The following is a 24,096-nucleotide window of genomic DNA, read 5'->3' on the forward strand; positions in this document are numbered from 1 at the left end:
CCAAACGACTTAGAAGTCGGTCCTTCACACCTACCTACCTGCAGAGAAGCGGGCAGTTACAGACTGTTGACCTCTCCCATCCAACAGGAGCCACCCGAGCTCTGCTGATGCCAAACCCTCCTCCCAGCTGCAGCCCGCACAGAGCTGCCTTCACTCTCCATCCTCCCTTTGACGTTTCCACTATCCAAGATGAAGCCTCCCATTGCTGGATCAGGATGACTAATCCTTTTCTCAGAAAATCTGGATAAGTGAACAGTATTATTAAAAAGTTGTATCGTTTATTGAACATAAAATACCCAGCAAAAATCTGTTACCTAGCAACAATAGTAACAATTAAAAACAACAAACAAAACAGTCACAATTAACGACGACAACAACAACAGCCAGAACAATCGCAATTAACAACCACAACCACCACCGCCAAAACCAAACGACGAGTTAGCATCTGAAGCGAGTTAGCTGCTGCTTTCAGTGTCGTTGGTTAGGCCTTCCGCAAGGTCACTTAACCCAGCTTTGTTCAGCGCAGTGATCAGATTCTCGGGGGTGGCGTGTGCGCCCTCCTGATCTTGCCAGGCAACCAGCAGCTGCTTAGCTCTCATCTTCATGTCCTCGCTGTCTGACTCGATCTGCCGTATATCAGAATCCTTCATTTCCAAGTAGGGGGCCAAGGCCTTCCACTGCTCCCCAAGCCTGTTCGCAAATGACTCGATTTGTTCGCCCGTCATGGCTTTGTCCCGTTGTACCTCTGGACCTGGGGGGGAATAAAAAGAGAGAATGACAGTGAGACGCGGGGAACATCTCCAGATACGGCACATGACTATTCCCTGATCTGCCCATTTTTAAACCTCCTTTTTATGTACAACAGACTGACTTACACCTTTCCTTTAGTTGTGAAAACCTGCTCAAGAGCTCTGAGAACAGATGGATTTTTACAGATCTGTTGCCTGGGTTTCAAAAGGAACGTCCCTTACTGCCCATGATAAAGAAAATGCTGGTTTTTTAGGTACCTCCTGTTTGATTGGGAGAGAACTGCTAAAGCCTGAAGTACATCAGAACTGCCTCCTCCAAATGAAAACGAGGATTTTGACAGGTAGCCTGCAATTTTCAATACATGAGTCAACTAGAATATTAAAATGCAGAGTGATCTTTAACATTTAATTGTCTTTTGGACCTATTTTAATCACTTTACCCAGAGTTAACCCAGGTAAAAACCAGTTTGCTTCCCTTTTACTGAGTTACTAAAGCCTCATGTTCCTATTAGCAGCAGGACTGTGACTAGGATAGTAACCTTAATGTGTAGTCAGTACTTTAAGGAATTTTCTGTCATTCTGGCATCAAGTTAAAAAAAAAAAAAAACACGCAATACTGTGCTCTGCTGAAAAGCCAATTGCTGCAGTGATTACACAGGTGGGTTTGCACATTTATAGCTTATCATGGTCTACAATCTATGGCTTACCACCTATATTTATTTCACTCTGTTTTAAAGAAAAAAACCCTAAAGACTGAATTACTTACGCATAGAAATCAATCATATATTTAATTTTTAATGAATATCTCACCCTCATGCCACCTGAAGAGCCAGCTGGCATGGAGTGGAAGCTCCAACTCTCTCCAGTGCTTATCAGTCACACCCATTTATCTAAACTAAACCCACTACATCGAGGGGAAAGAATGAACGACAAGACAACAAAAGCACTCGGATCACTTCCATTATTTCTAAGCACAATGGTGTATAGCAGACCACAGCTCTCCCATCTTTGCTTTAAGACAAGATTTAAAGATGTAAACTCAACACAGTGAAGCTCCGAAGGCTGTTTCAGGCAGTGTTAAGCTGAAGAGGACAGAACTTCCCCACTACTGGCGAGGAGACTGGAAAAGGTGCTGGATGGAAAAGGGCAACAGAAGAGAGATTCAGAGAGGCCCACAGGCGGCTTTCCACTAATAGAAAACTCTTTCAACAAAATCACGAAGTCCACGGGTAACCAGCAGTACCCGGCGTGCGAGTTCCACGCCCTGCATACCCCATCTGCCCATGCGGGATCCAAGAGCTAGCATACAGAGATACAACACGCAAGGGAGGTGGTGCTGTGAGAGGAAGGCGTGGATGAGGACAGAAGAAGGCAGATTCACAGACACGGGAGACAGGGAAGGACACTTAGGAGCACGACATACCGGGGTTACAGCAAGAGACAAAAATGGAAGGACTGGTTCATGGAGAGGAACAAGAGACACCGTTTGTCAGGAAGGTTGCTCTTCTCACAGAGAAGCTTTTTCCTTGAAGATATTTTAAATGAAGAGGAAGTAAAGATCTCAGAGTTGGAATATATCCATTTCTGAAAGTCCCGTAACTACCCACCCCAGCAGGGGCTAGAGGGAGGCACTTACCCATGGCAGTTAAAGGGCAGAAAGAACAGGAAAGCGGGGCAAAGAACCCTCGGGTAGGTTTTGTGTGGGTTTTTTTTTGTTTTGGTTTTTTTTTTTTTTTTTTTTTTTACACAGCAACGCTGGCACTTTAGCTATAAACACCTACTAACACTGTAAACATACACTACGCAGCAGAAAAGGTGGGAGAGGCTCCTAATGAAAGTGCTAATCCAACTTCAAGAAGTTGGATGCTTTCAGCACTGCAGGCCACGAGACTGAGAGGCTGCTACTGGTGCCCTGTGTCCTGAAAGGGCTGCACTTTCTGGTACGAATGTGGGTTCAAGTTAGAAGCACTGGGGTAACCAGGACTGGTGACCCTCAGTAGAAACTATGATAAAACACAGCTTCTACAACACACGTCAAGAGAGAAACTGAAAAGACTGAGAACATGCAAATCTTACTTTCATTGTTTTCTTTTAATAAAGCATCATTATCTTCCTCATCTTCATCTTCGCCTGTTTTTATTTCTTCAGAAGGAGGCTACAATGAGAGAACTGAACATCACTGGATGAATTTTGTGTTTAAAGAGAAATTTTACAGCTCTGTGATGGTCCCTGGAATGTGTGTTAGAATGGAAAATCTAACATGATCCCATATGAGAATTGAAAATTCCCCACAGTGTCTTGTATCCACAACACCAGTAACAAGTGTTCTAATAAAACACGGCATTAACTAAAAAAACCTAACGAAAGTATCCACTGACTTCACAGGATCCTCTCCCCATTCTTTTCACAGTAGCTACAACTAAGCATTACATACATAGCTGTAGTACTTTAATAAAACAAACCAAACCACCCAAACCAAAACCAACTTTCTCTACGACTACACTACTGACAAACATTTTTTTAAAGAATTATTATTCCTCACTAATTTTATTCCTCACTCAAGAATTCCTCGAAGTTTGCTGTATTTTCAAACTTTTCTGTACACTAGTTAAAAGGTGGCAAACAAATAAGCAAACAACAAACTTTTCACTCTGATTCAGCTATTAATCAGCCAAGATGAACAAAAGGTTGCTTTCTTTTCCTGCGTTTCAATCGCAGGCCTTATCCACATATTTCTTTCTTGCCATAACATTTGGAACGTGACAGCAGTACCATCAGGAGTACTGCATACAGTGACACCGTAATATATTAAACAGCTTTCTCCTCCCAGTATTTTTTCTAAAATTGCAATTAGCATCTAGTTAACCGATGGCTGAACAAACAAAAAGGCTGTATGTTACAATCCAACCTTTACACCTCAGTGGTTTCACATTACCAACAAGGAAGCCCTCAAATACGGAAGCATGGGTTCATATCCGCAAGAAATTGCTGTGTTGTGTGCGAACTCAAAGGTTTAGAAAATGCTCCCTCGCCCAACTGTTAGCCTCTCTTATCCCTGTGTATAAAGTGATCTGAAAGACACCTCCCTGGCCTCACATTTGTACTGTTGAACATGCAAAGGGTTAACGCCTTAGATTTAGAGCCCCACAAGGTCTATTCTTCTTTCCACATTTTCAAAGCCAGGGGGCTGACAGAAGAGCTCTGGTAAGTCTCGCTGTAAAGCTCTGGTAACACTTCAGCTGCATACCCTGCCCCTTCACTATGGGCTGCCACCCCAGTAGCCACAGCTACCGATATTCACGAGCCCTAACACCGGCTTACGCCTTCAATGAAAAGTGGTTTGCACTGCAACAGGGAACCCACATAGCTGGGTACAAATATATTCCCGTCTACCAACCCAGCAGAAAAACTTGTATTCTGTGAACAAACAGCTGTGGCAATCCCAAGGCAGACCTCGGCAGTCACTTGGTTAGTCAATGTTATTCACAGTTCAGTGGTACTGGGATCTTCATTGATTAGACCAATTTTACTTGCAATTTTTACCTTGCAAACTTTTTTTTTTGGCTGTGTTTTTTTGCCCCCTCCCTCCCCATGGACTCCCAAATGGACTGCAGAGAGACAAGCAGGAAGTCAAATGAATTCAGCATTTATTATTATAGGATAATATTACTTACAGGCAGCTCCTTGGCTAATTTGATTACCATGTTTTCTAGATATTCAGGTAAACTCTTGAATTGTTGGTTTGTTGGCTGGAAGAAGTGGGGACTTCTGCGAGCTAGAAGTCTCAATGCTCTCCAGCCATAGTTAGAATTGTTCACAGCCCTATAAATAAAATACAAGTTTGATTGGTAACAGCCTGTCATCTATAAAAGCACAGAAAGAGATCTGAGTCAGTTCCTAATTAATATAATTCTGTCCAAACTTACAAATTTTTTATACATTAGAGTTCTGCACAGATATTAGTAATACAGAGAACAGACTGTTTTCTTCAACAATCCAAACGTGAAAGAGATCAAAATAAAGTGAAACACAAAGATTGACATACTTATACTTATTTTCAACCATGTTTTCAGGATCTGCTTGTTCAATAGCTTCTTCAAAAAATTCCTCCAACGTTGGCATATATTCCCTAAAAAATAAAACACAGAGCTTAATACTCCTCATAATCTACTCTAAAATAGCTGGCTTTCAGACCCTTCATACACATCCCGAGCTTATCCACAGAAGAAAATAATCCCAAAAAACAACCTACCCAAATTCAATGATTGCAAATAAGCAAGGAATGTTTGCTACATGTTGCTATAAAATTATTTACTGCATAACCACTGAAGCGTACCAGTAGTTGCTAGCACTGCCTATTATATGCATTTAAACCTTCTGCCACAACAAAAGGCGGACATGAACGTCTGTCAATAGCATTCGGTGAAAAAGGACTATGGGATGCAAGACAAGAATTCTGGCAATAAGGAAGTGAGACTTTCATAAAAATACCCGTAATAAGCGACCGGCTGTGTTAGAAACATGCTGCCACTTGCACAGCTCACAAGCCCTCAGGAGTCTACAACGGTTGTTAGTTTTGTGTAATTTGACAGGACAAGTAAAATGTGGCCTCTTTACCCCCCCACCCTCCCCGTTTCAGTTTCATCTGCTACCAGAGAAAGCTAGACTACTATTATTCCCCAATTCCAATAATTTATGATCATTAGTTTTAGAGGAGGAAAAAATACTAAGCAGCTTTATGTTGTACTTAATGACCCCATCTTAGTGGCTCCCCAACTTGCTCAAACACGTTCATTTCACTCCCCGTGGTGATCCCTGCACCTTCCGCTGAAGGTACTTCAGTTAAAGTACATTCAATACAAGTCAAAGTCTACCGGCATCAGGAGAAATTGATTTATTTGAAGCGGACTGAAAAAGCATCTGATCCCGGGCTCAAAGAGATGTGATCGGTGGCATGAAGTCCAGCTGGAGGCCTGTCACTAGCGTATACCAGGGCTTGATACGGGGGCCCGTACTATTTAGCACCTTAATTACTGACCTACTGATGACAGGACAGAGTGCACCCTCACCAAGTTTGCAGACAATGTAAAACGGGGAGGAGTGGTTGATAAACCAGAGGGTTGCACTGCTATTCAGAGGGACCTCAACAGACCGGAGGGACTGGCTGACAGGAACCTCATCAAGTTCAGAAAAGGGAAACGACAAGTCCTGGCCCTGGGGAGGAACAACACCCCAGGCACCAGTACATGCTGGGGATTGACTGGCTGGAGAGCAGCTTTGTAGAAAAGGTCTTGGTGGACAACACCACAAACATGAGTCAGTGATGCACCCTTCTAGCAAAGAAGGCCAGCGGCATCCTGGGCTGCATTAGGAAGAGGGTTGCCAACAGGTCAGGGGAAATGATCCTTCTTCCCTTCTTCTATTCAGCACTGGTGAGATACATCTGGAACGCTGGGTCCAGCTCTGGGCTCCCAAGCACAAGAGAGACAGGTCCATGCAAAAGGCTGCGCATGGACAGGAACATCTGACATCCAAGGAGAGGCTGAGGGAGCTAGGACTGTTTAACTTGAAGAGAAGGCTTGGGGGCACTAAATACCTGATGGGGGCAGTAAGGAAGAAAAGGGTCAGACTTGATGCTACTCACTGAAAGTACAAGCAGCAACTGGCATAAATTGAAATACTGGAAATTCGACTTAAGCATCAGAAAAAAAACCCCAACGCTTTTCTGTGAGGGTGGTCAAACACTGGAACAGGTTGCCCAGGAAAGGCTGTGGAGCTTCCACTCTTGGAGAGACATTCAAAACCTGACTGGAGAAGCTCCTAGGCAACTTGCTCTAGTTGACCCTACTTTGTGTGCAAGGGGGTGGACTAGGTGATCTCTAGAGGTTCCTTCCAACCTCAGCTCTTCTGTGATTTAAAAGACAGTATTTGTGGTTCATAGGGAACATATTAAAAAGGCGACTGATGTTTCTGTTCTTAGAACAGCTAGTGGTTGCTTCTGAAAGGTATTCAAACCAGTACATAAGGAACCATGACCTAAAAAAAAAATAACAGAAGAATTCACAATGATCAGGAAAGTTTGCTTGTAGTGTTCAAAGCAGCAAGAAATACAGATTACTTAAGAGCTGTAGGTTACTGTAGGCCAAGATTATCAGTAGTGCAAAGCAAGCTCATCATGATCTGTAGTTCTCCTACCTAGTGTTTGACAGAGACACATCTGCTTCTACAACGGAACGTGGTAATCAGTTGTTGGGGGGGGGGGGGAAGCGCACTGGTCTATAAATTCACTTTAGTTTTGTTTTGAAAAACACATTTTGCCCAGGAAAGCAGTGCCCCATGCATGTTTAAGTGTAGTATTATCACTGACTACTGGAACCAAAGCCAGCATCTTGAAAACCCATCTGATTTGAATCCTGCTATATTTGGCACTATGCAAAAACTTAGAAGACAGACTTTATCCCAAGAACAGCTATCTAAAAAAGAAGACAGGTAAGGAAGTATTGCCCCATTTGAATGAAGACATGAGGAATCAAAGCAGAGAGTTACAGTCACTTGACCACATTCAGTCAAAGTCTATAATAAAACTTGGAACTGAATCCAGATCCCCCGGGATCTTCTCTTTCCTGCTTACCATGGCATGCATTTTCTTGGTTTATCTCCATTTGTTTAGTTTGGGGTTTTTTCCCCATTTAAAGAAGTTGCAGCACAATACAATCATGCATAGGGAATCAAAAGCTTTGGTTCCAAACACAACTCCACCTTTAGCCCTTGGCCTAGTAAAGGCAAGTATCCTGTCAGAGGCCTTCCTGCACATCCCAGCCTCACAAAAAAGGAAGGCACTCCTCTGCAGAGCTCTCAACCTCTGGAAAAGCAATTCCTCCACTCAGGACATCTGCACAGCTAGCACCTCTCGCCCGGCATCCAGCCTTTGCAGCCATTACTAGCAAAGTTCTCTTTGGGAACTGTCCCATTCCTTTTACCAAATTTTCATACTAGGTACCATGTCTGCACAGACGGGGATTACGCTATCTTTAACAAACAGAAAGTGATGTAGCAAAGTACGTTTTCAGTATTTCCTACAATTGTGCAAGCAGAAGCATAACCAGTAATTGTCTTTTTCTACATCTGCACCACTAGTAGATCCGGTATGCACTGAAACAATGTCTGCTAGCCAACATCCTCTTATCTAGTATTGTTCAAAGCACATGCCTGCTTGAAAATCATAGCCAAATAGCATGCTAACTTCATTAGAGCCAGACTTGGCAATCTTCCTTTATTATATAAGGTAATTATACAGTCACCCTCTACAAAATGGGAGTTTCCATCTGGTTTTTAGCTTAGATTTTACTACGCAATGAAAATTACTGACAGCATAAACACCAGTGAAAAAAACTGTAAGGAGATTTTAAGACAAAGATTAATACAACCAACTTCTCTCAAGACACACAGTGAAATGGCATACCATATAAGATCATCTTATATACTTTCCTTATGCCAGTTTTGTAATAACTGTAATTTTGTGTGCAATTAGAGTGCTGAAAGTTAGCTTTAGACAATGATGTACCATCTTTTACCTACCTACTCTCAGATTTACAAGCTTCCATGTTATCAGGACATAAATTCCAAAGGCGGGTCAGTTCCTCACTGAAGAGAAGCATAAACAAATATTAAACTTCACATTCATCACTATCATTCCACGGTCCATCATTCACCGAAGTCAGACACATGAAACAACACTACAGAAATTCTCACCCTAGAGCCTTTATAATAAAGCATACCATACAAACTTTGTGATCATACGTATCAGAATTACCAGAAGTGACAGAAATCTTATCTGATGTTGCAAATTAGGAAAATTATGTATTAAATTTCTATTATAATCTCTTGCTGATCTATGGTCAGAAACAGTAACAAACTCTCTTTCCAAACTAGCTAAGGTCAGGCTATTTTGTTTTGATAAATGAAATAATTTATCACTTTCTTTTTCAGAAGGGACATTTTACTAAACACTCAGTACAAGGTATTGAAGCTCAAGACAAGGTCAAAATTTCCACATCTAGGTTGGGTGAACTGTTACAATGAAAAAACTATCATTTCTCCTAAAGAAGGAAGTGGAAAAATGCAGCACTTAGTATCATGCAAAATAAGCACTTTTATTGGAGAGGACATATCAAGAAGAATTCTTTGCTCCAGGAATAAAATACCAGTGGGTATTACTTTAGAACCCATGGCATAGATACATTTTAAGCAAAAACATAAAGATGACAAAAGTATAAAAACTCCAACGAGTACCAACCACTCATTTTCAGCCTGTAACTTACAGACTATTTAAAAGGGATCTACAAGAGATGACTATAAGGAAAGGAAGCCTACTGCAAGTTTTAAAAGAACTAACGTATCCCTTGGCTGTTCTTTTCTGGCAGTTCCAAAGTGAAGAAGTTTGAAAATTACTGACTAGAAAAAAGTCAGTGGCAAAAAAACCCCCACAGAAAACCTGAAACCAACCAAAACCCAGAAACCCTGTAACAAAAAAAATCCAACGTACTTCCCCATAAGGATTCTTTTGTTTGGTCCTTTTCCTAAGAAGTCCTCTGGAGCTGGCCTCTTTCTCACAGGCCGCATTGGCTTAGAATCAGGAGGTCTAAAGAAAAAAAAAAGCTTTTTAGTATCAAACCAGTAATATTTAGAGAACAAAATTAAGCCATTTCACTTCAGCTGGTGCTGAGTTAAATCATAATGAAAGTATTCAGAAAGACCGGGATTCTAGGAGTGGAAGGAGGGAGGGGGGGAAGAGGAGAAAGAAGGTAAAGTAAGGATAAGGAAAAGGATTCGCCAGACACCAAAATTAGTTCACTCACAAATTTAAAGGTCTATCAGAGTCCCAAGATAGAAAAAGAAGCAAATCACATTTATGCCAGCAGCACATACTAAGTATGATCTACCCTGCTGCTGGGATCATCTCTTCTATGATTGCAAGTTCTGTTTCCCCAGGTGTACCCGATTTCATGGGATCAGAGAATGGAGATCCCAGACCACTGAGGTTAGGGTAAGACCTACCCAAGCTGAAACTCTGGCTGAGATCTAAAGAAGGAGACAGAACATTTATAAAAGTCAAATTTCATAATTTTACCCCTCCCCCCGCAGTAGTAATGTCTCTCTTCTCACAGCCCCCCTCCTTCTTGCAAACAGATGCAGTCATGAAGAGGTGGCTCCACCTGATCTCTCCATAAAAGGAAATCTGCAGAGAGATAATGACCCAGCTGCTCCTTTCCACAAAGAGGCTACAGTCTATGTGTAGAATAAATAAGGATGGAAGAGGAATGTTTGGTCATCACCTCATATGGAGACGTAGACGTATGGAGTCAAAGTTCAAGTTTTGCCACTAGTTAGTAACTAATTACACAGGAAACCTTTCAATGGCAAAAGCCACCTAATTATAATTTCCTTTCAGGTAAGCGATCACCACCAAGTGGCAAACCTAATAAGGTATGTAAGAGGAGAACTGTTACACAAAACTCCAGGTATGCTGCCCCACCAAAGCCATAATTGCCAAAGGCTTCATTACAGGCAACCCAAAGCAGTATATGGAAAAGTCAGGCACCAACTTCTTCAACCTAGGGTCTGCTGAAGGTAGGAGGGGAGACAACATGCTTCAGTCTCCTCAGTCACTGGATCCTTGGTATTAAGAGAACAAAACATTGCCACGAGACAGTGAGGAATGCTCTCCTGAGACCCCGCACATGCATAACCGCTGCTTCACTAACATAATGAACCCTTAAGACTTTTGGCAGAAGTCTAGGAGTCTTCTGCACACGCAAAAGGGACATTCAACAACACAAATCTCAAAGTTGTGTGAATCATTAACGTTCATATACATCGTGGATACATATTCTGAAGTTGAACCACCATTTCACACAAGCAGCAGCAAGCTTCTACTTCATAATAGAGTTACCTTTCTTTCACAAAACTTGGGCAGCCCTCATTTTTCCATGAGTTCCAGTTTTCTTCGGTATTTAATATATGCTGGAAAAATATAATATTACACATTATTAGGGTCATAATCACCTTCGGCATTGACCCCAAAGATCTTAATTAAGCTATTAAAATTAAGGGGAAAACTTTGTTATAGTGTGTGTACTTCAGCCACTATTTTGAAGGCCAAAGTATAATCTTAGACAGCTGGTTTATTCAAAATTAGTGTATCTCCTCTCTTCAATAATTGCGGGAAAGGCTTTATTCTAAAGAAGAAAATAGATGCAGCCAAAGTAAAGGAAAAAGGGAAAGCAAGATGACAATTTTTTTTTTTTTTTAATTTCACTTGCTTCTTATTCCCATGTCTTTAGGCACAGCACTCCTTTCTGTAGAGACTTTTAAAAAATTTTATTATTTTTCTCAATAACCAATGTCTCCTGTATGTACACATGCACATATATGCACATTTCCATTTCTCCCCAGGAGAAGGAAGAAAAGCACATTAATGAAAACATGGGAAAAAGATGACTACAAAATAAAAAGATGTTACGAGACCTTTTTTACTGAGATGAGAGAAAAGTTCTCTCAGATATTACATCTATGTTCCAAAAGCTCGTTTAAAACCATACTGCTTTTTTATGCGCCATATAGACTTTGTTAAGACAGGCACCGAAGTACTTACCTCTACCATTTTTGAGAATCTTTCCCCATCTGGAGGATTTTCTGAAAGAAGCTATGATTGGGAGGGAGAAAAAAGTTAACTTTTTGCATTACATTTGTAGCAGAACATGTAGAAAAAACCCTAAAGAAAATGGTGGTTACTGCTTCAAAGGTCATTAATACTTCTATAAAAATTACGTGGGAAAATATTTACCACGCAATAGTATATGTAGTGTACCAACCTGGTAAACCGCTTTTGTAGTATCTTCAATCCAAAGAGACTGTTCATCTGTTAGAACATAGTTTGAACTGGAATTGAAAAAAAACAGAAACAAAAAAACCAAAGAAGTGTCATTAAATCAGCCTACTTTAAGTTTGAAGAGTTCACTACACATCAAAGTAGTGCTGAGGACACATCATTTACACTACATACTTTCTGAGGGGTGTTAGAGGGGATCTGAAGAAAGTAGTTTGAATGTGCTCTGGTCTGGTCCCATGGACTGACCACTTCTTAGTTTGTGGAGTTAATTAGATGTGCTTCTGGAATATACTTTCTGGTTTAGCTTCATCCAATAGGAAGTCCACTTGCATGATTCAACATCACACCTTGATGCTAGACCCAAAGCACAGCAAGTGGGCACAATGAAGAGACTTACTTCAGAAAAACCCTCTCCTAACACCAGCTAAAGCACTACTGTAGACAAAACACAGTAAAAGAAACAATTAATCTACTGGCTGTATACAGAACACAGATCTTTAATATCCCAAAACAATTCTTTTATTCAACTGTTTAATGAATTGTCATTGAAATGACTATCACCTCTACAAGACTGAACTGCAATTCAGGAGACCTGAATTCTATTCCTTCTCTGCCACCGGATTGCCTTGGTAAATAATACTGAAAGATAATCTATAGAATGAGGATAATGATCCTAATCTAGTTTGCAACATTCTCTGAGATGTGTTTATAAAAAGCAGTATATCGCAGGTGAAAGACGGCTGTCTTAACGTTAATCATTACATGCACATGTGGTCAAGGGCACAGGAAATGAACAGAGGTAGGTTTTTCTTCCAGCATAACATTAGAGTACAGAGTAGGAAAAGAGAGGGGTTTGTTCTGTCCCATTGATTTGTAAAAGCAATAATCACCATTGTTATTTCTTGCTACTTTAGACAGAATTCTGTAGCACACCAAGAAAAAAAACAAATCAGCAACCAATGCCACATCGCAGAGTCAATATAGATTCAAAATGATGCCACATACAAGCAGCTTGCATTGGTCTAACAACTTGCTGCCTCCAAAGAGAGGGACTCCTTCCCTCTCATGGCTGGCACTCACCTTAAGCAAGCTTTAGTGGCCTCTACTTCTGAGACCCCGCTCAACTCACCAATTTGGCAGAAAATTAACTCTGCGAAGATGAACAGTTTGGGTTTTTTGCTGGTTTAGTAAACTGCACAAATTTGAGTAAGTCTAATGAACATTAGAGCCACTGCAAGGGAAGACACAGAATCACACAGAGAGAAGCAGAGAAAGGCAAGAAGGAGACCTCCGCTTTCCTGCTGTAAAATAACTTCAGCCACATCCTGTATTTCCCAATCCAAGGCTCTGCAAGTTTCACAAGAACCTTAGAACAAATAGACAAACTCTTTTAAAATATTTTGGTTTATCTCCAAGTTCTTAGCTCCCCATCCCCAAAACACAAAATACTTCCACATTACCTTTTAAATTTGACCTGCCCCTTTAGATACTGAAATAGTATTAGGTACTGCAACAAGATGTGACGGCGAAAGTTACTGTCACTCAGCTGTAAATCCATCAGCTAAACAAAAACAAACAAACAAAAAGAATTACACATATATTTTAAAGACACTAAACATGCATAAGTGAAAAAATCCAACAAATGTTTTCAGATAAGCTAGATGGGGACTGTTTTTACAACAGGGTAAGTCATTACAGAACCTCTATTCAGCATCACCTATCAGGACAGTGTTCCATAAGGTACTAAGATCGGTAAACTGTCATCTAGCATAATCTAGGAAAGAGTTATTAAAATTTCTAATGAAATCCATCTCTTAAAAGCATGAGGAACTGCTTGTAAAAGTAAACAGTGTCTCCCTAGATTTTTGTTTAACTAGTAAAATCTAGCAGTATAAAACAACATTCACTTTGAAGCAAACAAGAATTTGAAAAAAAACAAATATTCAATTTTTTCAGTAACTGAATGACAGCTTGCTCCCTTTTCCTATGAACGACTGGCTATAACATAAGGGTTTGGTTACCACAGAACGGTTCACTCTCATCAACACTTGCACAGTGATACACTGCTTGGTTTCTATCTTATGTGCTGCAGCATGATAGATCATACAAAGGAAACATTTGAAGATTCTTCAGATAAAAAGACCTTTGACTATTGGGTGTTAGTTAAGCAACTGGTTCTGTATCTTCTATACTGTTATTTTAAAATTGTCAATGCACAGGTGAAAGGCTTAAGAGGAATTTACCTACTCTTCTATCTCAGAAAGAGAAAACTCATGCTGCACTGAGACTTGGTTTCTGTCATCTATTAATGCATGCATTTAGAAGTTAGTTACATATTATTCCAAAATGAAGACAACAATTTTAGGATTAAATTAAATACAGTGTTGCATTTTTGAGTTAATATTAACAGAATTAAAAACTCTCAAGATCTTTTTCAAAGCAATTTTAAACAAGACCATTATGAGGCAGAAAATGTAGTTAACACATCAGCCAAGTTTTGAAAATTAATTCTAAAGGCAATAAAAAAAAGCAACAGATCTTTAAATATTTACTCTCTTTTAAGTTCCCTTTCTAAATGTAACAATACACATCAAATGCAATAAATAAATGTCAGCTTTACCACAGACTCTTATTCCAGAAATAAAAGTCCCTGAATCATCAACTAACAGAGGTAATGCACACAATGTAATGGGATACCCAGAGAAGCTGTGGAGTCTCTATCTGTGGAGACATTCAAAACCCAACTGGACACAGTGCTGATCAAGCTGCTCTAGCTGACAGCTTTGAGCAGGAGGTTGAGCTGGACACAGGTTCCTTCCAACCTCAACTAGTCTGTGATTCTGAGAAAAGAAGCCACATACCTTTTCACTAGTTAGGAACTTTGCAAAATACACATGTTCTCCTCCTGTTTTTAGTTCTTCCAACTTTTTTCGAGAAGCCTGAGTGTCGTCCAATTTGTAACTTTTGAAAACAGCCAGAACTTCTTCTGAGTACTATAAAAGAGTTATTTACCACATGAAAATAATACACAAACTTTGCAGTTAGAGACCTACGCTAGACTTAGTGCTAAGCAAGTAAAAGAATTTGCAAATTTGCTATCAGCCAGCTGAAACAAGACCCATTTGCCACCAATATATAAGGCTTCTCTGAACACCACAAATGACAGTGAAAGTGTTATTTATAATTTCAGAACTTCTAATCATTTGGAGTATTTAAAATATGCTAAGAAAAACAATGTTATGGGTTGTGAACCGTGCACAATTGCTTTGTTGTTTAGATGTTAGAAGAAAAAAGGTCGACATGAAGATAGTGCTATATTCAAACTTAAATTAAGTTGTTCAGAATATATACAAAGAAAGGTACATAAGTGAGAGTTAAATCTGCAGTGCTGCTCTTAAAAATCAATTCAGAGCCTTAAAGTTGCAATGAAGAAAAACTCAAAAATTTAATCTGAAAGACTTAAGCCTGGCCCTGTTCAGTTTCTCTGAACCATACATGGGGTTTTGGTTGGGTTTTTTTTTTTGAAAGCTGAGAATGTAGACCTCATTAACTAGATCTATATTAGAATGTCTGAGCAGATGTTACCTCTTATTACCAGAACACAGAGAATGAAGATTAAAAAAAGCAGTCTTCTTGCTATCAAATAACAGTGAGTGGCAAATTGTGAAGAAACAGGTAGCTTCGCAATAAATCATCCTCAACATTCATACTAAGGAAAATTGAAACAGCTGGCTTAAGGGGACATTCGAATCATTACTTCTATAAAGAGATTTGTTTCATTAGAAACCTATCATCTTTAGGATCCCACTGGGATCAATGTGAGTATTCAAAAGTAAGATCTAGGACAAGGTAGAACCATTTTTCTTCTTGGGGGGGAAAAAAAAACCTGAAACCCACAAGTTCTGCTTTTTGCAGCTGATGAATCGCAAAAAAGGTACTTCTGACATTGTTTCAACATATGAAGTCTTTCTGTTAGTGACTTAGGCAAGTTTTATTAGAGGATTTACCGTACATCTTCATATACTGTTTATTGTCAAAGGCTCACTTTAGAAAACAGCAAAATGCATTTCCTCATGCACTATTATTTTTCAATGGCATTGGCAGTTCAACTCTTCTACGCTTATGCAGTCACTCTCCTACTTGTATAAATGGTTATTTTTACTTAGGCTGAATTCTTGAAAGCACGAACTCAGATTACCTTAAGAAAAGTTTTCCATGAGACCTTCTCGTAGCACTGCACAGGATTTCTAAAATAATCTTGAAGTGACCAGAATTTTCTATACAGGTTATAATCTATTGGAATGGAACTGCGGGGAGAAAAAAATTCAAATGGTTACAAAAATCCGTATTGAAAGAGATATATCAAATTCAAGCCCACTCAGGAATGTGCAATCCCAGAAATCAATTTTGTAAGTGAAATGTCAACAGCAGGCCCTTACAGAGAAATCTGTAATTCAGAATTTGTCCCTAAAAGAGTGTTCCATCCGGTCTACTGTTACTTTCTCACCATAAAAGCAAAAATAGCGTAAAACTCTAAGATCCCTTTTTCTTACTATCTGGGGAGTGAAGAGGAACACAGCTTTTTCTCCTAAAAGCATATACAGCATGTACTCAGAATCCCTGAATACATCTTACCAGAATAAGTTTTGTCAAGATAATTGGGAAAATTGGGAAAAAGAGAATAACAGTAGTTCTCAGCCAGGGTATGCAACTTTTTCAAATAATCTGTAGATTTCTTTTCTCTTCCAGGTATCTCCACTTAAACAGATTAAGACACTGCTAAGTTGTATCTAATCTTGAGAGGACATGAGATAAGTAGAATTCTGAGTACAACTTTTAGGGGTATTTCCCAAACAGCTCTTTACTTTCACTTTATAAAATTTTGTTTCAACTTTTAGAATTGCTATAGGCTCACCAACTTGTTGGTGCTTCATCATCTCCCATTTCACCTTCTTCTACGTCCATTCCTTCTTCTCTCTCCTCGGTGTGCTAATAGGAAAAAAAATAATTAGAAACTTATACAAATACCACTATAATTTACATACAGTTTTCACGGTGTTCTTTATTTTAAACATTCTATCACACTTTAGATCAGAAAGCTTAAACTGGTAATTCAAAAGATCTCTAAAGTATTATTCCAGTAAAATGCGCAACAAATTCCTGTTTTAACACCTTGCTACACTTTGCAACGGTAGCCTCACTTCTCCTGAAAAACAGCTGAAGGGACAGCACTATCCTCCATACACTGTGGGGAAAACTTAGTACAGTTAAGCAACAGTGCTCATCACTCACAATCAAATAAATTTTTTTCCCCTCAAAGTCTGCACAGCTTAACGTAGCAGGTAACATGCCTATTTCCAGAATCAGCAGCTTGACCTGGAAGAGGGACAACCAAATTATGAACATGCAGTTCTGAACAATATGCACAGTAGTGCATTTCTGCGCAGTCTTACAGGTTTCCTGCAGAATGAGTGAAAAACGACATAGGAATTTTCACCTTCTGTCCTAGAGTGCTCTCATGTTCATTGGTATTGAAAACAGTGACATTTTCCAGGTTAAACTGACTCTGCAAGTTAAGTCCTGTGAAAAACAAAGGGTCAGTCTTAGAAGCTGTGAAGTTCCTAAGTCTGTTCATTCAGTTGTTTATGAGATGCTGATACTAAATTCTCAGAAACAGAATTCAAAACTCTCATTTGTTGTGATATCAAACGCAAGTCACTTACATTATCAAGGGTAGAGACAAGAACTAACATACAAGGGCAAAGTGATTTTCCCCAACTGAATTTGGTCTGCAACCATCAAACTTAAAAGATTCAGCATATTTAGTCTTTGTTAGATGCTAAGTGTGATGAAATGCAAAAAATCTCACCTGACTTTTCTGAAAGTGGAAATAACCTAGCCAAGAACAGCTGAATTCTTCCACAGAAGACTGTGTTTTGTGACTTAGATAATCTTCTTAGGAGGTCTAAATATTGTAAAGAGTAAAGAATATTAGTATTTATCCCTCTCTCAGTTTCTCACGTGCTAGAATATAAGATTTGCTAATTACATGACCTACATAGCTAATGAAAGGAAGCTAAGATTTGTAAATTTAAATGCTAGTAACTTCCTCAGATCAGCCATATTTTTTCCCAAACGCATTCTAACAATTATCCTAACACCTTCAACAGCAATAAAAAATAAGTTCAAGTGAATCCTACTCAAATATAGCCTCTGATATGGGCCTTGTCATTGCTGAGGAATAAATATTTCTCAGATGTTCTGCTATAGCGACCTCCAGTGATGAAGAGATTTCCCTAAGGTCAGAATGACTTTTACATTAATCAGCAAGACTCATGAATCATCTGCTAAGATGAGTGATCTGCCTTTTAACTTTATTACTTATTGAACACATCTGAATGTAAATCAAATCATTAAACTCACTTTCATTTGCTGAGACAGTGAATTCTTTAATTCCCCACCACCCCCCTGAAAAACTACAACTCACCATTGCACATTCGTAGCAAGTAATTTTTCCCTGCAGAGTAAAACATATTCTGAAATGGAGTAAAGGTATTTAGATCATTAAGAGAACACAAAACCTTTTTGAACAGAATTTAAGTCAATCACAAGCCATGAGTAAGTATGAGTCATTCCTACTGTTAACTCTAAATTTGAGTTTTCCCTTAAATAAGAGGCAGGTTTCACAAAAAGGCAACATAAAACAAGCAGTCCCACAAATTCCAAGAAAGCATAAACCACAACATTTAAATCCAGCCTCCATACAGAAAAAAAAGCATGTGACAATGAACTGTAAGAGCAGTATCCTTTTTTTTTTCCTGGAACACACCAGTTTTAACACTCATTGCCTTTATTATGCCATGCACTATTTATACACCAACACAAAGAGCAATACACAAAAGATTTAGAGCATTCACAGTACTTGTAATTTGGCAGCAGGAGAAAGAAATCGATAGGTACTTGAATTAACAATAAAGAACAGTTTGTGAATATATTGGGGCTGACAATGTTAACTGAAACAGAACAGCCTGAATGTCTCGGTTAGGAAAACACAGAGAAACTGGAATGCTTTTCAGGTGTTACCTATAGAGTTGCTGACACTTGTGGTCCTGGCAGGACTGCCAGAGAGCAAACCAAGAATACCGAGATCCAAGATTTCTTATGATCTTGGAACAAAATGCAGGCAGCTTAGGACTTCTGCCCAAGCCCCCGAATTCCCTCTTTAATTAACAGCACCTGCAGCACAAGAAGCTCAGCAGCATGTCGCAGCAGATCTTCCCCTGCTACAGCACCATGGCACAGCAGAGCTTAAAACCCTCACGCAGACTGCAAAATGTTCCAAATGTTCCTCAAGAGCAGAAACATTTTAGGCCAACCTATTCACCATTGCTATAGTCCTGTAATGGAAAGCTCATTAAGGAAGTGACCAAGAAGACTTCTTTCTCTGCAAATTGGAGATCAAGGAATCTCCTGCAGCTCTGAGGAAGAAGATGAATAATAAGTCAAGAGAGAAGCTACTCATACAAATTGTGCATCGGAAGTTAAATTTCCAGTCTCTAAATGTGACAAACACTGTATACTGTAGAGAAAGGAGTTACAGATAGAACATCAATCAAAATTATGATTTCTTTTATTATTAATTTTCCAACCTCTGCTGCCCAGATATTTTTAAGCCTCAAAACAAAATGTGCTCAATGCTACTACTATTTTAACACAAACAGATACAAAGACATTTAAAATCTGGTTGTAAAAATGGTTCAGGTAGACAGCAGCTTTGGCACAACCATATCACATTTTGGAAAAACACCTACCGATTTCCATGTAGCAACATTTTTCTCCACAAAAGTGAAAATTTTGTCACACTGATCCAAAGGCAGGCAATCCAGAACATCCCCCAGAAGCACAAAAGGGGTTGATGCAGTGCAGATACCTATGAGGAACATATTTGAACTGAAATGTAATAAAGATGCATGGCAATTGAGCGACATTATGTTAAAAAAGAAGAAAAAAGTTCTCCTGGGTTCCTACAAATACTAACAAAAAGCTTGGGCTAAAGCATGAACTTCCTTTAAAGCTATTTCTATATGTACACATACGCAGATGAGCTTTACAAGAGCTTTGCACTAGCGTAAAACAAATAATAAAGAATAACTGTTCTAAAAACCTCAAAGTCTGAAACAATGTCACGTCTCTACAGACTGCAAGTGAACTCTTCCAGACTTCTAAAGCCAGTTAGTTACACTACACACACCCATGAAGTTCGAGAGTCTTTTCCTCAAGCAAAGCACTGCTAAAGCAGTGCTCCAAGTCTACCCATGCTCTGTAGTTTGGTAGTGTCTGCATCCCTCATAATCACAGGTCTTGTTATTCTACAGTTCATAAAACACATATGTAGTTGAGCTATACTTACCAAAACAAATATTTGATGTGTAATGTGAACACATAAACAAAGGCAAGAGCACAAAAGCCTCTTCAGAAGACATTAGCACAATGATTTCTGACACAAACGACAGTTATAGAAACACATTAAAGTATCTAAAAAACAGCTGTGTACTGACAGGTCAGTACTGGGAGACGAGCACAGATATTCAGAAGTTATTTCTGGCTCTGCAGCGACTGACAGAGAAACCTACAAGTCATTTAACCTCTCTGCCTCCGTATTCTCATCAGTCTCATCTCTGAAACTATGACAGAAGACTTCTGAGCATTTTACAGTGGTGGACAAAGATAGAAAATGCTAATTATGTTGCAACCAAAACCATGCATCTTCCTCTATTAAAAAAAAAATTCCAACACAAGCGTCACACATATAACTGAATTTAATTACGTTACACTTCACTTCTTTCGTTAAACAGACTTAATAACCGCTAGCATAAGGACCACATATTATCAAAGCTAACTGCTGTAGATGACTTACAAAAATCAAGATTTTAAAATTCCCCTAAATGGCCCCTAAAACTGCCAACAGATTTGAGAGAAAGACGCTCACCTTCTGTGACTCCATTAATAGCAAGAGAAATAATTGCCAGGAGATTTTCACATGGAGCTTTGTTTATCTAAACAAACAGAACAGTGTTAAACTTTTCTATTCCGACCTAAATATATTTAACAGCACTAAAGTTCTTGTTTCCAAGTAGGCATATTTAAAACAAATATTGACATTCAACTTCCTAAAACTTCAAACAATCTATTAAATCAGGCCTGTCAGTTAACTATATAAAGTTTTTATTCAGTGAGCAACATTTCTTGACCACTTCCGGCCATTAAAGACCCTACAATATCTACTGTGTAGAGAGAGTCATTTACCTCTGAAAATTAATATCCCACATTCAGCCTTCATTCAAGTAATATCAACAAAAACATTCTTTGATTCCTTTCATCATTCTTTTCAGCTGACAGACAGCTTGTTACACGCTAGTAACAGATAAACCACTCCACCCCACTCTTAGCGTACAGTGATAGAATAATGCGTATTTATGAACCAGAATTTTAAGACAGAGCAGACTTTCACAAGCATTACAAAGAACTGCTGGAAAAGGCTAAGTCAACACCTCTTGCTATAGCATGGTATCTGTAAAACACTGCCATGCTGTCCTACCTACCAATCTCCTTTAACCATCTATATTCAATCTCCATAGATAACTTTCACATAATTCATGTTTTTAATAAACAGTACTTCTTTATACTAAAGTAAGTTGCTGTCAAATTAATACATTAACTTGCAAACAGAAATTTGAGCTTTATCAAGAGACAAGCTGTAGCAGTTTAAAGTACTTACTATTTCTTCTTCTACAATAACTCTAAAAGCTTGATCCAAGGTACACTTCTTTTCATTTTCACTGTAAATGCAAACATTCCACATCAGTTAATAACAACTATTAGGGACAAGATTACTAAAAATTATCTGAATAGGCACCTTTTAAAATCAAGCGGCATCTACTTACCTCCCAGGAATCTGGTTAAATGCGTTCAACAATGGCTTGATACTTTTGTTATTCAGAGCCTCTCTGGCGGATGTCTACCAAAACGTAAAGAAAGAAAAATTACAAAACCAGTCGGATCTCCTCCTTCCTCTACCCGACAGTGGACAGAAATACTAAGGAATCTATTTGCCACACACCATGTATCAGTTTACAAAGAGAACTTTGTAACAAGTAGGGCAAATAACAAATGCCTAGCAAATCAGGCATGTGAGCTAGTAGAGCATCACACCTCAGACCTAGGCTAACAATGTGGTAAAAATAGTAGTTCTAAGTGAAACGCACAGAAATATGCTGTCGTGACCAACACTCCATCTACAACAGTTTCAAGTCCCATGCACACATCTTCACCTGCCTCACAGGCAGGTTATGGTGGTTTGGGACATGACACCTGCTAACGAGATGGTCTAAAAATTACTGTATCCTGTAATGAAATCAATCTAAGGGAGCAAGTGTCTGTGCCTCGACCACTTCTGTGCAAATCCCATCTGACAAACTGGGCTGCAAACGGTGAGATCCAGAGGCCTGGGTACACATCCAGCCCCGCCTGCTCCCGCAATGGAAAAGCATCATTCAGCAGAGGCACAGAAGAGATAAGCGCAATAAGCTACGGACGTTTTGCTGCGGGGCTTACGCCAGAATTTAATTTCACATTAATTTTAGTTAATTAAACAGCAGATCCTCCCCTCGGCGGGCGAGGCTGAGGCGGTACGAAGCCCTGTCCCCAAATTTATACCGCTTTATCTCAGCTGCGCTGAACGCTCGTTAAAAGAGACCCCGCCCTCCCCCTCAGCGGGAGCCCCGGCCGGGCCTGCCGGCCCAAGACCGGGCAGAGGCGGCGCGGCCCAGGCCCGGCCCGGCCCGGCCCGGCCGCTCAGGCGGGCGGGGGGCGGGCGGCGCGGGGAGGCAGAGCCCTACACCGGCGCGCAGACGCAGCCTCCCGCCCGCCCGGTCCCCCTCCGAGCGGTAGCGAGGGAGGGGAGCCTCCACCCCCGCCCGGGCCCGGCCGGGCTCACCGTGAAGCGGAGCCGCGCCTCGGGCAGGCTGAAGAGCGGCGGCGACATCGCTCCGACTGAACGACGCTCCGCGACGCGCGCCGATGACGCCATGCTCCTCCGAACGGCGCTGCGCACGTCCCGGAGACGCCCCGCCTCCTCTCCCCGCCCCATGCGGGCTGGGAGAGGGGCGGGGCGCAGCGGCCGGGGGGCGCCGCGCGCGGGCGTCGCTGCGGGCGGCCGTTCCTGGGCGGGGCCGGCGCCTCGCTCTCGCCTCCCGCCTGGGGCTGAGCGCACGCGCGGGAGGCGGCCGTTGGGGCGGGAGGCGGCCGTTGGGGCGCCGTGGTGGGTGCGGGAGGGGGGAAGGAGGCGGCAGCCCGTCGCGTTTGTCGGTGGGGTATTGTCAAAGTGAAAATGACTTTAAAAGCTTAACGTATGGGGGAGTGACAGATGTGGCTGTAGTTTCTTGTGATAGCCACCTCAGAGCCACAGTCTACCACCATCTTCAAAGTACCGCTGAATGAAGAATAATTAGGAATTTTTATATCGTCGGTAAAATCACCTCGGTGCTAACAATTCACGGGTTGAACGATATCCTACGGATAGCTCCTTCTGAGTCACTTTTAATGGGCGTTAATCATTGCTTCACTGGTAAATGTCTGAAATAGCCCTGCAAAAATAAACAAATGTTTATTGTGAAAGTTATCTTTTTATGTGGATCAGCTCCTTTAAAGACCACAGTTTCTAGCTAGCCTAAATAATGGCGGTTCCCAGACCTGGCTGTTGACAGTCCATTTCCAGGCTTGGGATGCCTTGTCTTCCATTCCCATGTCCAAGCTTGCAGCTATGAGTTGGGAACCCTTGTTGTGTTGTGTCCAGCCATAAACCCCTCCCAAATACATTCCTCGTCAGCCTTCTCCTAGGACTTTCAAGGGCACCTCAATACTGACTGGAGATACTGTTTTCTCCCACCGCTTCTTGATCCTGCTTTCCTTTTTGCTGTCAAAGCAGAGGCATTTAACTCGCCTTCCTTTCCTTCTGGAAAAAAAAAACACTCCAAACAAAAAATCCCACCCCACCTTTTCTCTCACCAGTGCTGAAATTCCTTAAGCAATCGCTGTTATTAAAAACCCAGCTACTTGGCTGAGCCCGCCAGCCCATCCTGGTGATAAATGGCTCTCAAGATGCATGTCTAGCACTAAACAAACCGGTCTAAGTCTGTCTAGACCGTCACCACGTTCCTGGGTGTGTGGCTGCCCTTAAATCTAAATTCCTCAACACAGCGAATCTGTGTTGCAACATCAAATGGATTTATTTGACCCCCAAAAGACAAAGCTATGTTCTTTGATGAAGGTAAGGCATGAACAACTTGCAGAGACCAGAATACCATAACCAATCTATTTCCCCACTCAGGTATGGTACCACGCTGAAAACAGTAACAACGTGCTAGCCTAACGGTACTGAGGAAACTCCCAGTGGAG

The 24,096-nt window shown here is 40.6% G+C and overlaps 1 protein-coding gene across 2 annotated transcripts; it reads right to left on the minus strand.

Moving 5' to 3' along the window:
- Positions 1-256: 256 nt before the first annotated feature.
- THOC1 (THO complex subunit 1) lies at positions 257-22,754 on the minus strand. 2 transcript variants are annotated; one of them, XM_076329877.1, is made up of 22 exons: positions 22,637-22,754; positions 21,585-21,658; positions 21,419-21,479; positions 20,630-20,696; positions 19,452-19,570; positions 18,128-18,176; positions 17,510-17,605; positions 17,138-17,220; positions 16,556-16,629; positions 15,839-15,947; positions 14,502-14,633; positions 13,101-13,201; positions 11,624-11,690; positions 11,404-11,454; positions 10,702-10,772; positions 9,807-9,830; positions 9,295-9,390; positions 8,328-8,393; positions 4,795-4,878; positions 4,424-4,571; positions 2,826-2,904; positions 257-751 (listed from the first exon to the last, which is right to left on the minus strand). In XM_076329877.1, exons 1-22 carry the CDS (start codon positions 22,727-22,729, stop codon positions 456-458), a joined length of 2,040 nt encoding a protein of 679 aa, XP_076185992.1. In that variant the 5' UTR covers positions 22,730-22,754; the 3' UTR covers positions 257-455. The 2 variants fall into 2 exon arrangements, with proteins under 2 accessions (XP_076185992.1, XP_076185993.1); XM_076329878.1 differs by lacking the exon at positions 9,807-9,830.
- Between the last annotated feature and the right edge of the window lie 1,342 nt (positions 22,755-24,096).

Source organism: Aptenodytes patagonicus, chromosome 2, assembly GCF_965638725.1.
Source record: "Aptenodytes patagonicus chromosome 2, bAptPat1.pri.cur, whole genome shotgun sequence".
Classification (NCBI taxonomy): domain Eukaryota; kingdom Metazoa; phylum Chordata; class Aves; order Sphenisciformes; family Spheniscidae; genus Aptenodytes; species Aptenodytes patagonicus.